The sequence below is a fragment of the Sceloporus occidentalis genome, unplaced genomic scaffold (assembly GCF_023333645.1).
Source record: "Sceloporus occidentalis isolate IW3139 unplaced genomic scaffold, rSceOcc1.0.p SCAF_151, whole genome shotgun sequence".
NCBI classification, from domain to species: Eukaryota; Metazoa; Chordata; class Lepidosauria; order Squamata; family Phrynosomatidae; genus Sceloporus; species Sceloporus occidentalis.
Window position 1 is genome coordinate 2,272,517 of NW_028317131.1, and position 13,414 is coordinate 2,285,930.

Genomic DNA, 13,414 nt, shown 5'->3' on the forward strand with positions numbered 1-13,414 from the left:
CGGTCCCGATGATGTCAGTGGGAGTTCCCGATGATGTCAGTGGGAGTGAGGCCCAAAGCTCCTTAATCCAGTCTTATCCTTGAGTATTCAAAAATAAAGGTGGAAAAGCAAAAGACATTCTTTTTACTTTGCCAGTTTTTATCGGCTACAAGAATTGTCATAATTCTAGCTAAGGATGTTGAGAGTTGTAGTCCTTAAAAGCTCATTGGTCCATTTTCCTTGAAAACGAAGAAAACGAAGGATGGCCTTGGGATGTGGGGAGATTGCTCGGCTCACATGTCAAACGCTATCCAAACGGTAAACTGATTCATTGGGCTTCAACCAGAGACAGCAGCACGAGCCCAGGTAATAGAAACGTAATCTCATCACCCTCAGTCAAAGGTTATTACTGCGGCGTCTGAGTTGAGATAATCTAACAATGACAAAGCTCCGTTGGCAGGGATCAGATATTTGTCCTGCATGCTGGACGGTGGATCAGCGGGCAGCATGCTTTCACTTTAAGATGGCACCCTGGGCCAAGTTTACCTGATACATACAGTATATCTTATGTATCTTGCCCACTAGGGGTTAAGAGATTTGGTTCATTTTCTGAATTCGCTAATCAGAAATATAGATTCATCAGAAGCCCCAATGATTTAACCCCTACGACCCTTAGTGTACTTCTAACACGCATCTGCTCTCCTGCGTTTCGAAATTAGAGGGTGTCGTGTGATATGAAATGGTTAATTATTTCTCAATGTCAATTGTTCAGTACACTGTGACACCGCAAGCTACTGTGTGTATGTATATATATATATATATATATATATATATATATATATATATATACACACACACACTAATGTTTAAACGTTTCTGAGCTGTTTTCCTGGAAAACAAGGACATTTCTGGCTGTAACACAATTACAAAAGGGTTTTCTAACCATCAATCAGCCTTTTAACCTTAAACTTGGATCAGCGAACACAACGTGGCATTGAAACACAGGAGTAATGGGAGTGATAAAGGGCCATTGGAAAACAGGAGTGATGGGAGTGATAAAGGGCCATTGGAACACAGGAGTGATGGGAGTGATAAAGGGCCATTAGAACACAGGAGTGATGGGAGTGATAAAGGACCATTGGAACACAGGAGTGATGGGAGTGATAAAGGGCCATTGGAACACAGGAGTGATGGGAGTGATAAAAGGACATTGGAACACAGGAGTGATGGGAGTGATAAAGGGACATTGGAACACAGGAGTGATGGGAGTGATAAAGGGCCATTGGAACACAGGAGTGATGGGAGTGATAAAGGGCCATTGGAACACAGGAGTGATGGGAGTGATAAAGGGCCATTGGAACACAGGAGTGATGGGGTGATAAAGGGTCATTAGAACATGGGAGTGATAAAGGGCCATTGGAACACAGGAGTGATGGGAGTGATAAAGGGCCATTAGAACACAGGAGTGATGGGAGTGATAAAGGGCCATTGGAACACAGGAGTGATGGGAGTGATAAAGGGCCATTGGAACACAGGAGTGATAAAGGGCCATTGGAACACAGGAGTGATGGGAGTGATAAAGGGCCATTGGAGCACAGGAGTGATGGGAGTGATAAAGGGCTATTGGAACACAGGAGTGATGGGAGTGATAAAGGGCCATTGGAACACAGGAGTGATAAAGGGCCATTGGAACACAGGAGTGATGGGAGTGATAAAGGGCCATTGGAACACAGGAGTGATGGGAGTGATAAAGGGCCATTGGAACACAGGAGTGATGGGAGTGATAAAGGGCCATTGGAACACAGGAGTGATGGGAGTGATAAAGGGCCTCTGTGTCTATGAAGAGATTCCATTAAAAAGCAGCGGTTTCCAGCCACAATAGTCATTTACAGCATTAACCCCGTCTGCGCTGGATTTCTGATTTGTTTCATCTTATTTTAATGGACAAAATGTGCTTTTCTTTAAACAAACAAGGAGATTTCTAAGTGACCCCAAAAGTGTGAACAGTAGCGTATGTGACTCTTACACTCATGATCTGTCTGGTGATTAGACAAGGAACCAGTTCATACAGGTTATTCTACCCGTGTTTACTTACATGTTCCATTTTTAAGTCATATGACTTCTGGTTTCCTTAAGGGATCAGCACTGTGCCTCTTGCCTTTGGTACTTAAAAGGTTAAAGCCTTAAGGTTTGCGCGTTGAAACACTACCAGGTAACGTTTCCTTTTCATGTTTTAATAAACTGTAAGTGGGGAATTCAGCCCCCCCAAAAAACCCCATAAAACGAAAAAATAATTCTTGCTTGAAACCTCAGAGGTGACGAAGCATTTGAAGCAGGAAGGGAATGTGTGATCCATGAAAGACGCGATTCTCGGACAAAGGGTTTGTGAAATCACCTACTTAAAGAAAACGCTCGGCTTCTTGTGAAGGAAGTGAGTGCAAAGTGTAAAGATCAAAAAAAAAACACACAATACTTATAAATAGACTTTATTACAATACGACCTTTGCATAGTCAAGGCTTAATCACCCTAAAGACATGACATATGAGACGTTGGCCCATGCGTCACTCGTCATACGGCCAGATGCCATTAATAAATATGCCATTAGTTTTTTTAAAAAGGTAGAAAGGAATCATAACTAATCTAAGCAACTCGCACGCAAATTTGCGGTCTGCCCCAGTCTCAGGGTGAAGGGGCAGATTCTGGGGGTCACACAGTCTGGAGTCCTTCCTAATCTCCCCCCGCTGCGATCGTCTATACACTCGGTCCTTTTGCTCCCAGTATATTATGGTGGATATCCCTGCTTGAATGCAGGTGACTCAATGAAATGTATCTTTAAATAATGGTTGGTCAAGGTTTCCATGGGGACCGGTATTAGAGTCACTTGAGTAACACACTTGACGCTTCGGGGTCGGCAAATTAAAGAGTTAATATTTCAGTCTGGATTTTCGGGTTCTGTGCCATTGTCCCAGTCCAGCCTTCGCAGGCAGTGGGGATTGCGGACCAGCTGACCAGACCAGGGATGTTTCAAATTAACGGAAGTTTGTGTTGGAGGGGATGGAATATAACGGACACCACTTTCAGATTTACAAACATTTGAATCTGCAGAGCTAGCAATAGAGGAGTTGTCTCATAGAGGCACACCTGTGGGGGGGGGGTTAGGTAAAGCCAAGTGGCCCCATAGGCCCCTTGCCCCTGCCATTGGTAACTCACATACGCACAGGCGCACAGGCTCATCCTAACACACGCACTCATGCTAACACATAAACTAAGACACACACACTCATGCTAACACATAAACTAAGACACACACACAGAGCCGGCCTTAGGTGTTCTGGCGCCCTGTGCGGACTACTCCTCTGGCGCCCCCCCATCCCCAAAAAAGAAAGGAATAAAAACTTGTAACAAAACCCTAATCACTATATACTACGCCAAACATTGATGTGGTGTAGGCCTACCACTTAATTGTCTGGCTTAGTAGTAGGGATGCACCGAAACGAATTCTGGACTGAAACCGAAAGTGCAGCATTTACCTGGCCGAAACCGAATATGACCCCCCCAACACCATAAAAAATCTAACACTTTTATTTAAAGTAAGTAACACACCAAAATAGGAGAAAACAATTAAATAATATTATATATATATATATATATAAAGTCCAAAAATAGTTACCGGCACTCCAGGGACTTTCCAAATAACCACACAAACAACTTCGGTTTTCAAGTCTATATATATCATATATATATATATGATTAACAGCAATCACATTCCTATCATGCCCAGGCATACCCAGATTCCAGGATTTACTCGCAGACTTGGCATGATAGGAGTATGATTGCCCTATCTACCCCTTCTCACTCTCTTCTGCCGTATCTACCCCTTCTCACTCCCTTCTCCCTATCTACCCCCTTTCCCCTGTCTCACTCCCTTCTCCCTATATACGCCCTCCTAACTATCTACCCTCTCCCCCTTTGAAGTTCACTTACCTTTCAGGAGTCCTGCGGTGGGGGTGCAAGGCCTCTGCCTCCCAGCTCTGCCACTGTATGGAACAGTATAGAATGACGGGAGTTATGATGTACTTTTAGAGCATAATTAGATCATGAAAAAGACATTGGAAATGGTACAGCATAACACCCATCACTCTCACACACTTACCAATCCACACATATACCAATCCACACATATACCAATCCACACGCATACCAATCCACACATATACTAATCCACACGCATACCAATCCACACGTATAACAATCCACACGTATACCAATCCACACGTATACCAATCCACACATATATACCAATCCACACATATATACCAATCCACACATATATACCAATCCACACATATACACTAATCCACACATATATACCAATCCACACACATACCAATCCAGACGTATACCAATCCACACGTATACCAATCCACACATATACCAATCCACACATATATACCAATCCACACATATACCAATCCACTCTCACTGAATGCTTTCCTACCTTTCCTCTTTTCTCCTTACAGCTCCTTTTCCTCCTCTTCGTTCTTCTTCTTCAGTTCTTCTGTCTTCTTCCGGGTCAGAGGGCACTGACAGCGGTGGGCGCGGCTTCAGTGTTCTGACAACAAACCCCGGCGCACAGCAGCTGTTGCCGCGCGGATCACAAGGGAGCGGTATCGGAGGTCTTTAACAGACCTCCGGCTCCCTTGAGTGATGTTAAGCCGGGTTCAAGGGAGATCCTTGAACCGGCTTAAAATCACTCAAGGGAGCCGGAGGTCTGTTAAAGATCTCCGATACCGCTCCCTTGCGAGCCTGCTCCTCCAGCGGCGGACATTACTGATGAGCCCCCCCCGCTAGGTACGCTGCTGGCGGCAGCGGTACGCTACGGTGGCGGCGGCGCCCCCTGGAGTGTGGCGCCCTGTGCGGTCGCACAGGTCGCACACCCCAAAGGCCGGCCCTGCACACACACTCATGCTAACACATAAACTAAGACACACACACTCATGCTAACACACGCACTCATGCTAACACATAAACTAAGACACACACACTCATGCTAACACATAAACTAAGACACACACACTCATGCTAACACATAAACTAAGACACACACACACTCATGCTAACACATAAACTAACACACACACACACACTCATGCTAACACACGCACTCATGCTAACACATAAACTAAGACACACACACACTCATGCTAACACATAAACTAAGACACACACACACACTCATGCTAAGACACACTCCCTCTCACACATACTTAAGGTACGGCCCTTTGTGCAATATTTGGACCGGCTCATAGACATTCCCCCCCCCACTGCATATCTTCCTGACAAACAACATAGCGAAGTGAAGTAGATGCCGTCTTTCATTTTCTTTCAGTTTCTCTTCACATATTCCATAGAAATAATGTGTGTGAAAGTTCAGTAAGGGGCAATCGTTTTGATGCAGCCGCCCTTATCATGAAGAGAGATGACATGAGGACCGTTAGGAAATGATCAGGTGAGTTACGCGGAATCATTTCCCTTCTCCTTTGGGCCATCTTAGTAGCAGGATTTTATGTATAGACAGAACCGGCCCCGTACGCATTTGCCCTATCCCTGCCCCGCAGGTGATGGATCTGGATAAACAACATCTCACCGCCAGTCAGTGCCGGCTCGGCGAGCGCTGCAGAGGAGCGGGATGTCCAAAGAGTCTCATCGTATCCGATTACTACTGGGAAAAAACTGTCCCTTTAAGTATTTATATTTTTATTCATGCCATTTTATGTAAATATAAATTAACGGGACCATTAATCTCCGTTCCAGTTCATCCCAAAGGTGTTCGATGGGGTTGAGGTCAGGGCTCTGCGCGGCCGGCCAAGTTCTTCCACCCCAAACTCATCCAACCATGGACCTTTACGGACCCTGCTTTGTGTGCTGGGGCAGTCATACTGGAATAGAAAAGGGTCTTCCCCAAACGGTTCCCACAAACTCAGAAGCAGAGCATTGTCCAAAATGTGTTGGTACTAAGAGGCCCAAACCCTGAAAAACAGCCCGAGACCAATATCCTTCTTCCATCAACATTTACAGCAGGCGCTATGAATTCATGTAGGTAACGTTCTCCCGGCATCCGCCAAAAGCAGACTCATCCCTCAGAAGCGTGATTCGTGACTCCGGAGAACGTTCCCACTGCTCCAGAGCCCAGTGGCAGTGGCTTTACACCACTCCAGCCAATGCTTGGGATTATGCAGCGGCCAAACCTGGGAACTATCTGGGGTTTGCCTGGAGACTCCTGATAAAAAGAGCCGCTACTCCGGATCACCACTCCCAGCACACCTCCCCTCAAAAATGGCGGGTGCCCCGTGTCATCAGCAAGACTGCTAGTGGGAACTCCAACCCGCATCCCAAAACGGGGCGTCTGGGTAGCCAGAGTTCTCAAGTATGGCAGCAGCCATGGAAACTCCGAGACATTTCCACTTCACCATAATACCACGTACAGTACACCGGGGCAGATCTAGCAGGTCACGGACTTCTGCCACATTCAGTCACCGAGCCCTTCAGCGCGACCCGCTCTACGGCCGGTGTTTGTAGAGACGGCCGTCTGTGCGAATCATTTTATACACCTGTGAGCAAGGAGTGCGGCTGAAACACCTGAAGTCAATGGGCGTCCACATACTTTTGGCCACGCAGGCTAACTACACACTACAAGTGCCCGCCGTCTGTGTGATGGAAGGAGAACGTCCTTCATCTCTGTAAGAATTTGAAATGTACTCTGGGGCTTGGAATCTTGAGTTTTATTGCAGTCGCCAATTTTAACTTTAATTTAATTAAAACACCTTATGACTGCTGTCACGAAACACGCCAAGCACACATTGTAGCAAATAGCACATGCGTGATGTAGGCAAGGCTGGATCCACACACAGATCTGCTCCCGAATACGAAACATGGCATGTATTTTAGTTAACATTTTATTTATTAACCCATTCCCTGCTGTTTCTATACACATTATCGGGGCTTTTAGGGGCTGTAGAACCCTGTTATACCCTCATACCCAGCAAACATTCTGAGCTCCTAGAAAAGAGGGGCATCAGGGGAGGAAAAAGGGGGCATCAGGGGAGGAGAGGGGGTATAGAGTTATTGACTGCTCATTCTAACAAGACACTTGGTAGCTATGGTATTGCAGGCGTATGTGCAGTTACACAATACCCTGAGGCCGATAGATAAATAGGAAGGAATTCCACGCAGAGCTTCATACTCAGCAACATGCCGGTCGCTCAGCCCGCCAGCTCGTGGTCTGGTGAGTAATCCGAGACTGTTATTAAATACTAATTATCTATACACTTATTATATATATTATATATTAGTGTGCATGTTTGGTATTATTATATGTATTATTATTGACGCATTATATATGTTGAATTCCTTTATGTCGTTTGCCAGCAACAGAGAAGAATAACTGCAGTCTATTCTCTAGTTCCAAATCAATTCAGTTAAAAAGTATTTAATACCCACGTTTAAAGATTTCTCTTTTATTTATAAGCATTCCGGGCGATATAAAGGGCAGTATACAGCAGTTCTATACGCTCATCATGATATTCAGGTTTATTTTGTTTGTTGACGTCAACATGTGATGTTTAGAGAGGTTATTGGAGACAAACGGTGCTGAAGTCCCTCAACTTATCTTATAACTACATTGTGCAAGACACGGCGACAGCATTTATACCATATATATATATATATACCATATATTTATACCACATATATTTATACCATATATATTTTTATACCATATAATACTATATATTTATACCATATATTAATACTATATATTTATACCATATATATTTATACCATATATTAATAGTATATATGTATACCATATATTCTGGGTTCAGTCCCTTCCTATATCTAACATCCAAATTGAAAATATCGATATTGTGGATATTTTGAATAGTAATTCTTGTACATTTGGGCAAAATCACACTTAAATGTGGGAACCTCGTATGTACTCGCCAACAATTGGGGTCCCTTTTGCGAGGGCCTGTAGCGTCGAGCGAGGGTTTTCTGGCGATCCGGCAGAAAGGATAATTTATGCTCAGCATCTGTTGTTTCAGGTCAGGGGAGATTAGGTAATTTTTACCTATACGTTCTGCTCGTCGCCTACAGCTGTATTGGCCCTCATGTGGAAGGTAAGGAGGTCCACTCCAGAGGCCCCCTACTAATCCTCGCCCTCACTTGGGAAATGGTTTCCATGACCGAGTTTAAAGAAAAGGTCCCGTGGCTTTGCGTGGCTGAGATGTGACGGAAACAGCATGTTCCATGGGGATAATATCCTGTAACCATACACGGGAACTCTACAGGGTTCGCCTCTACCACTTCTGCTGGAAGGCTGTTTCACTTATCTACCACCCACTCAGTAAAGAAAAACTTCCTTTTTCGCCATCTAAACATCTGCCCCTCTATTTTTAGATGATGGCCTCTAACCTTTCTCCTTCTTTGAATACAGCGTAGATATTCAAGCAGATCAGAAAGAGGACATTGAATTATTCTTGATATCAGGTGCTGCCTGGCAATATCTAGAACTCACACACAGTATTAATGTAACCAAACAAGGCAATTCGTTGTATTCATGAACAAACCGGGGCAGGCAGTCTTTCTGAATGATCTATCCATGCCAATCAACAAGTATGCGTGAAGCCTACCCTAAAGACCGAAGCCTAATCTAGGAGACTAAACTCCACTTTGGAATAAACAGTGGAACTTCCTCTTTAACTATGGTGACTGAGGGTAGAGCGCTCACAGATGTAGTAGATACAAAGAATGTATTTCTTGCTGTTCCGTGCAAAGTTTAGTTGTCTAACATTTGCAGATTCATCTAATCCTGACCACAGTGGAAGTTGTGTCCTCCGGGTGGGCAAATCATGGTTAAAAATGTGTGGTTTAAGAAAAAAAAAATGTGTATTATTTATTTGTAAATAAAAAAAAAGACAATTTTGTTTAACCATCACTTTGCTGAAATTTTTTTAATCAGACTTCCTTTTGGGGTTTTAGTGGCAGATGGGGTGCTGCGGGGCTGAATATGCTATGTGAGCATAAAAAACATAGCTTGCGCCCGCTGGCCTTAAAGTGCCAAGGCCACCCTGTCATTGCCGGTCCAGCCCGGTACAATACTTTTTAAAAACAAAATGGCTAAAATATGTGGTTTTTAGGGCAGAGCACAACTTGATACTTAATTTTTTTTTCTCTTTCAGCTCTCAAGGACCAACCTAAAATTCTTTACCCCGAAAACCATACAACGATCACTGTAGACAGAGGTAAAATATTTTTAATCACGTCGAACTGAGATTTATGATTGTTATTATACTGGTTATAGTTAACACAACCTCTAAAGTAAACAAAAATTGGAATGCACTAAAATATATATAAAAAAAAATATAGCAAATGTGGCCCACCCTATCAATCAGAACTTCGTAACCCCCCCCCCTTTTGGAAGTGTTTTCAGCTCTTGCAGAACGGTGCATTCCAAAAACCCTTTTTACCCCTTACCACTCATATTTGCAGGAAGCATACAGGTGAATGCTTCCTGGTTTCGATAGAGGCAGTTGGGGGCGGAGTTAAATGCATAAATAAAATATATAAGATAATTCGGAATTCTAGACTAGACCTTTGATAATCCTGTTGCCAGAGTGATTTGTAACAAACAAAAATGTTTCCGCACGATGGGGGAAGCTCTTGTGATTTGCAACGAGTGCAAAGAAGAGCGACTTCCCTTTCTGTGCTGGGGAGTTTTGCCCTCGCATTTATTTAATACACAAAAGAGGAACAAGCTTTTATTTTCTATCAGAACAACCCGTCTCGGGGTAATAAAAACCATTCCACGGCATTGTTAGGACAGAAATTTTTTGTGCAAAGGCAATATTTTTAATATTTTGGTTCATTATTTTTAATCTAAGTCCAAGCATCCCCGGCATCGATAAAGCAGCTCTTTAAGATATTAGCCAATACCCAGCATCGATATTTGCGGCCGGTCCAAATCGGGATACTTGGCAGCTATGGTATACGCAAAGCTTTTGTATAAAAGCACCCATACCCCTGAAATCGATGATCCCTCGTTAGACGAGATGACGGATGAAACAGACAGCGGTGATGGAACCTCTCAGACAATACGGTGATCTCTCTTAATCGATACAGAACATGATTTTTCTTTTACCTTCCCGATAGAGAAAGATTTCAAGCTGTCTTGTATCGCCGAGAGCACGTGGCCTCGCTTCAACGTCGTCTACTGGTTGGCAGATAACAACTTCATAGAGAACGCATTCCCTGATGAGAGAGTCCGAGAAGTCCCTGAAACGTAAGCACCATGCATAGTCTTCGTAATCTAAAAAGAGACGGCTACACCTGGAACACAATAGAGACTGTAGATCATCGGTGACCGATCTCTTAGCTGATCCCAATATGAAGAGGGTATAACCCCCCCCCCACACACACTCCGTTACCCTAAATCCGGGGTCAGACTGCTTAATAGCGCACACTAGACACCTGCTGGCTTCGCACAGAGATCCGCCGCCAGTCTTGCCAGATGTTTTACGATTCATTAAAGGGACGTTTTTTCCCCTTGGCTACGTTGTATCCATACAATAATTCCACCTCGCTACAATTTCCTATACGTAACACCACAAGCTGCGCGTGAATGGGAAGCTGCTAATCGTGTTAACGGCACAGACGGGGTCCAGACGGACGCTTATATCAGGGGCGTCCAACCTGCCGCCCTCCAGCTGCTGCAGGACTACATCTCCCACAATGCTAAGGGGCTGGCTGAGGAGTATGGGAGATGTAGTCCTGCAGCAGCTGGAGGGCCATAGGTTGGACACCCCTGACTTGGATGGATGCAGAGATAAAGATGGGCGGCATTTAATATGAAGCGGCGGATACTCATATACAAAAATAAAAATAATAGATTCCTGTACCTTTAAGATATAACGGAACCATTAACCCCCGAGAGATCCCCTTATTGGCATTTTTGGACAATGAAACGGCAAATTGTTTGCTATAAATATTTGTCCCCAAGAGTTTTTAAATTAATTACGGTAGTAAGGAACGGGCTATTTTTTCTTTTTTTTTTCTTTTTAACCATTTGTTATCCTTAGCTATGATATTATGTAGAATAATAATAGGTTGTGACTTGTGTTGTGTAGAACTAACAGAGTGTGTTGCTTTCCCAGGAGAAACAATTCGCACAGCACTACGGCCCGCATGGCCACCAGCCTCGTCTTCTCAGAAATCAAGCCGGCGGATCTGAATACAAACTTTACCTGCGTCATTGCGGACCCGTCCGGTGTGGATATAACACACGTTACTTTAAAGAAACCATCGACGGCAGAGGAGGTCACCAAATAAACCGGTGTGACCCGAGCAACGGTACCAGCAAAGCTGCTATTTGAACGAGTATAACTTAGTAGACAATGGCCCGATTTAGCCAAACGGAAAAGGGGCTACATTCACATCATAACCTCGTAGCAGAGGTGTTAAGGCGTAAGATTCACTTTTGGGACGACGCTCTGTGATTAGGACTCTAAATCAGCCTGATCACGACGGCTGTAGACGCAGCGAAGACAATCAGGACCTTGGACAGACCTTACGGTTCCAACGCACAATTTTCTGGAAGACATAGATAATTGTGTAAGGAGGATCAGACATTCGCGGTTGCTTCTTTCTATGTGGATAGACATTTATATGTTGGTGCTGTTGATTATGTAGTTTTTGCCCCATAATATAATGTTATCCTTATCATAGCGCCTGTGGGGAACAACCGAATGGCTCGGTCTTAATCACACAGACACTCTAAATAAAAGTCTACGAAGACATTAATTATCAATCCACGTTCTTATAACTTTTCCCATTCCTGATTTTTTTTTTTTTTTTTATGGGATGTGATGGGCAATATAAACCCGGGAAGATTAAATTCACTTTAACCTCCACGCTTGCCTTCCATTCCCGTTCACCCTCAGTTTGTTATATAGGATCCATCATTTAGAAAGCCTGCTTATTTCATGTACAGACGCATATTATATTGCAGATATCTATAGGTTGACAGCCAGCGCGTGCCCTAGTAGCAGGATTCAAGATATATGAATATATAATAAACCTTACAACGGCACCATATTCCTTTAAAAAGCAGATTTAAAGGGGAAAGACAACGCCAGATACAATGTAGACCCTCATAGAGACAAATAGGGGGGCCGAAAAGAGAAGATTTTGAGACCACAATGTTTTTCGGGAAGGTAGTACCTTCCTGTCACACAGTCAGAGCAGCAACGACAATGCGTATTTTTTAATTTACAGAATACCCAATAATCCCCAGTTCTAGCCCCATAAATTCAGAGCATCCTCACGCCTGTCAGAGGTCTTTTCCCCAGCGGCTGTTCGAAAAGAAGTTCCTTATTCCAGATCGAATCCAATGCGTGGGTCGTAAAACCCAGCATTGAGAGAGGAAAAGGTTAAATCACCTAAATTATCAGATCAAAACCTTCACACACCGTCACAAACGTAGTCATTTGGAGACTATAGGCATGTTGTGACAGCCGGACTTTCATTTATTAAAACAACGTATTCACTAAGCAGCGGCTATGGATTGCACAAAGATCCCCTTTCTTCCTCCGCAACATCCGGTCGCCGACAGGTTCAACATTAACACTAAAATAAATAAAAATTAAAAATAAAAACTTAACCCTCTCCTGTTTACAGAGCCCTGTATAGACTTATATTCTTTCCAATGCCTGTGAACGAATAAAGAGATTTTCAAAAACTTAACCCTTAGTGCACCTAATAGTATCTCTCTGAAGCATATGCTTTAACTATGTCGTTAAACTAATACCTCGATGGGATAAATATCTTTTTTCAGCGTAACTAACTATATACCAGTAAATAGCAGATGGAGAGCAATCACCGCGCCATCTAGTGGCTGCTTAATAAACTACAACTAAAACAGGGAATTGCCAGTTAACCATTACATAGATAATGCCCTTTAGACAAAAGCCGGGCCAGTTTTTGGTAATAAGTCTGATATTACAATAAAATGACCCAATTGATTGGTACGAGAGGATAACTTTATTTACAAAGCAGGAGAGAGACAGCTTTACACATTCAGTTTATTTTACAGAAGGATGAAACAACGTCTGAGGGTTCGTAGCAGGGCGCCGAGTAAATGTACATTGCAAGGTATGCGGTAACCGACGGCCGGCTACACCATAACGCCAAGCATTTTGGGTATGATGAGAGACGGGCGGCCAGCGGTTTAGCAAAACAGGAGGGTGGGGGGGTTTGGAATGACGTTAACGATCAGATGCAAACAGCATTAGGAGAACGGCAAATGTTTACATGACAATGCGGCTGAAAATAAATGCATATGATGTAACGCTTATAATAAAGAAATTAGCAGCGGTCTGT

General features: G+C 43.6%; 1 protein-coding gene across 1 annotated transcript; it reads left to right on the top strand.

Annotated features, from left to right (window-relative positions):
- Positions 1–7,231: 7,231 nt before the first annotated feature.
- On the top strand, positions 7,232–11,365 carry LOC149280635 (interleukin-18-binding protein-like). The gene is made up of 4 exons (XM_089500337.1): positions 7,232–7,265; positions 9,220–9,282; positions 10,190–10,319; positions 11,191–11,365. The coding sequence occupies exons 1-4, from the start codon at positions 7,232–7,234 to the stop codon at positions 11,363–11,365; spliced, it is 402 nt and encodes a 133-aa protein (XP_089356463.1).
- Positions 11,366–13,414: the final 2,049 nt, after the last annotated feature.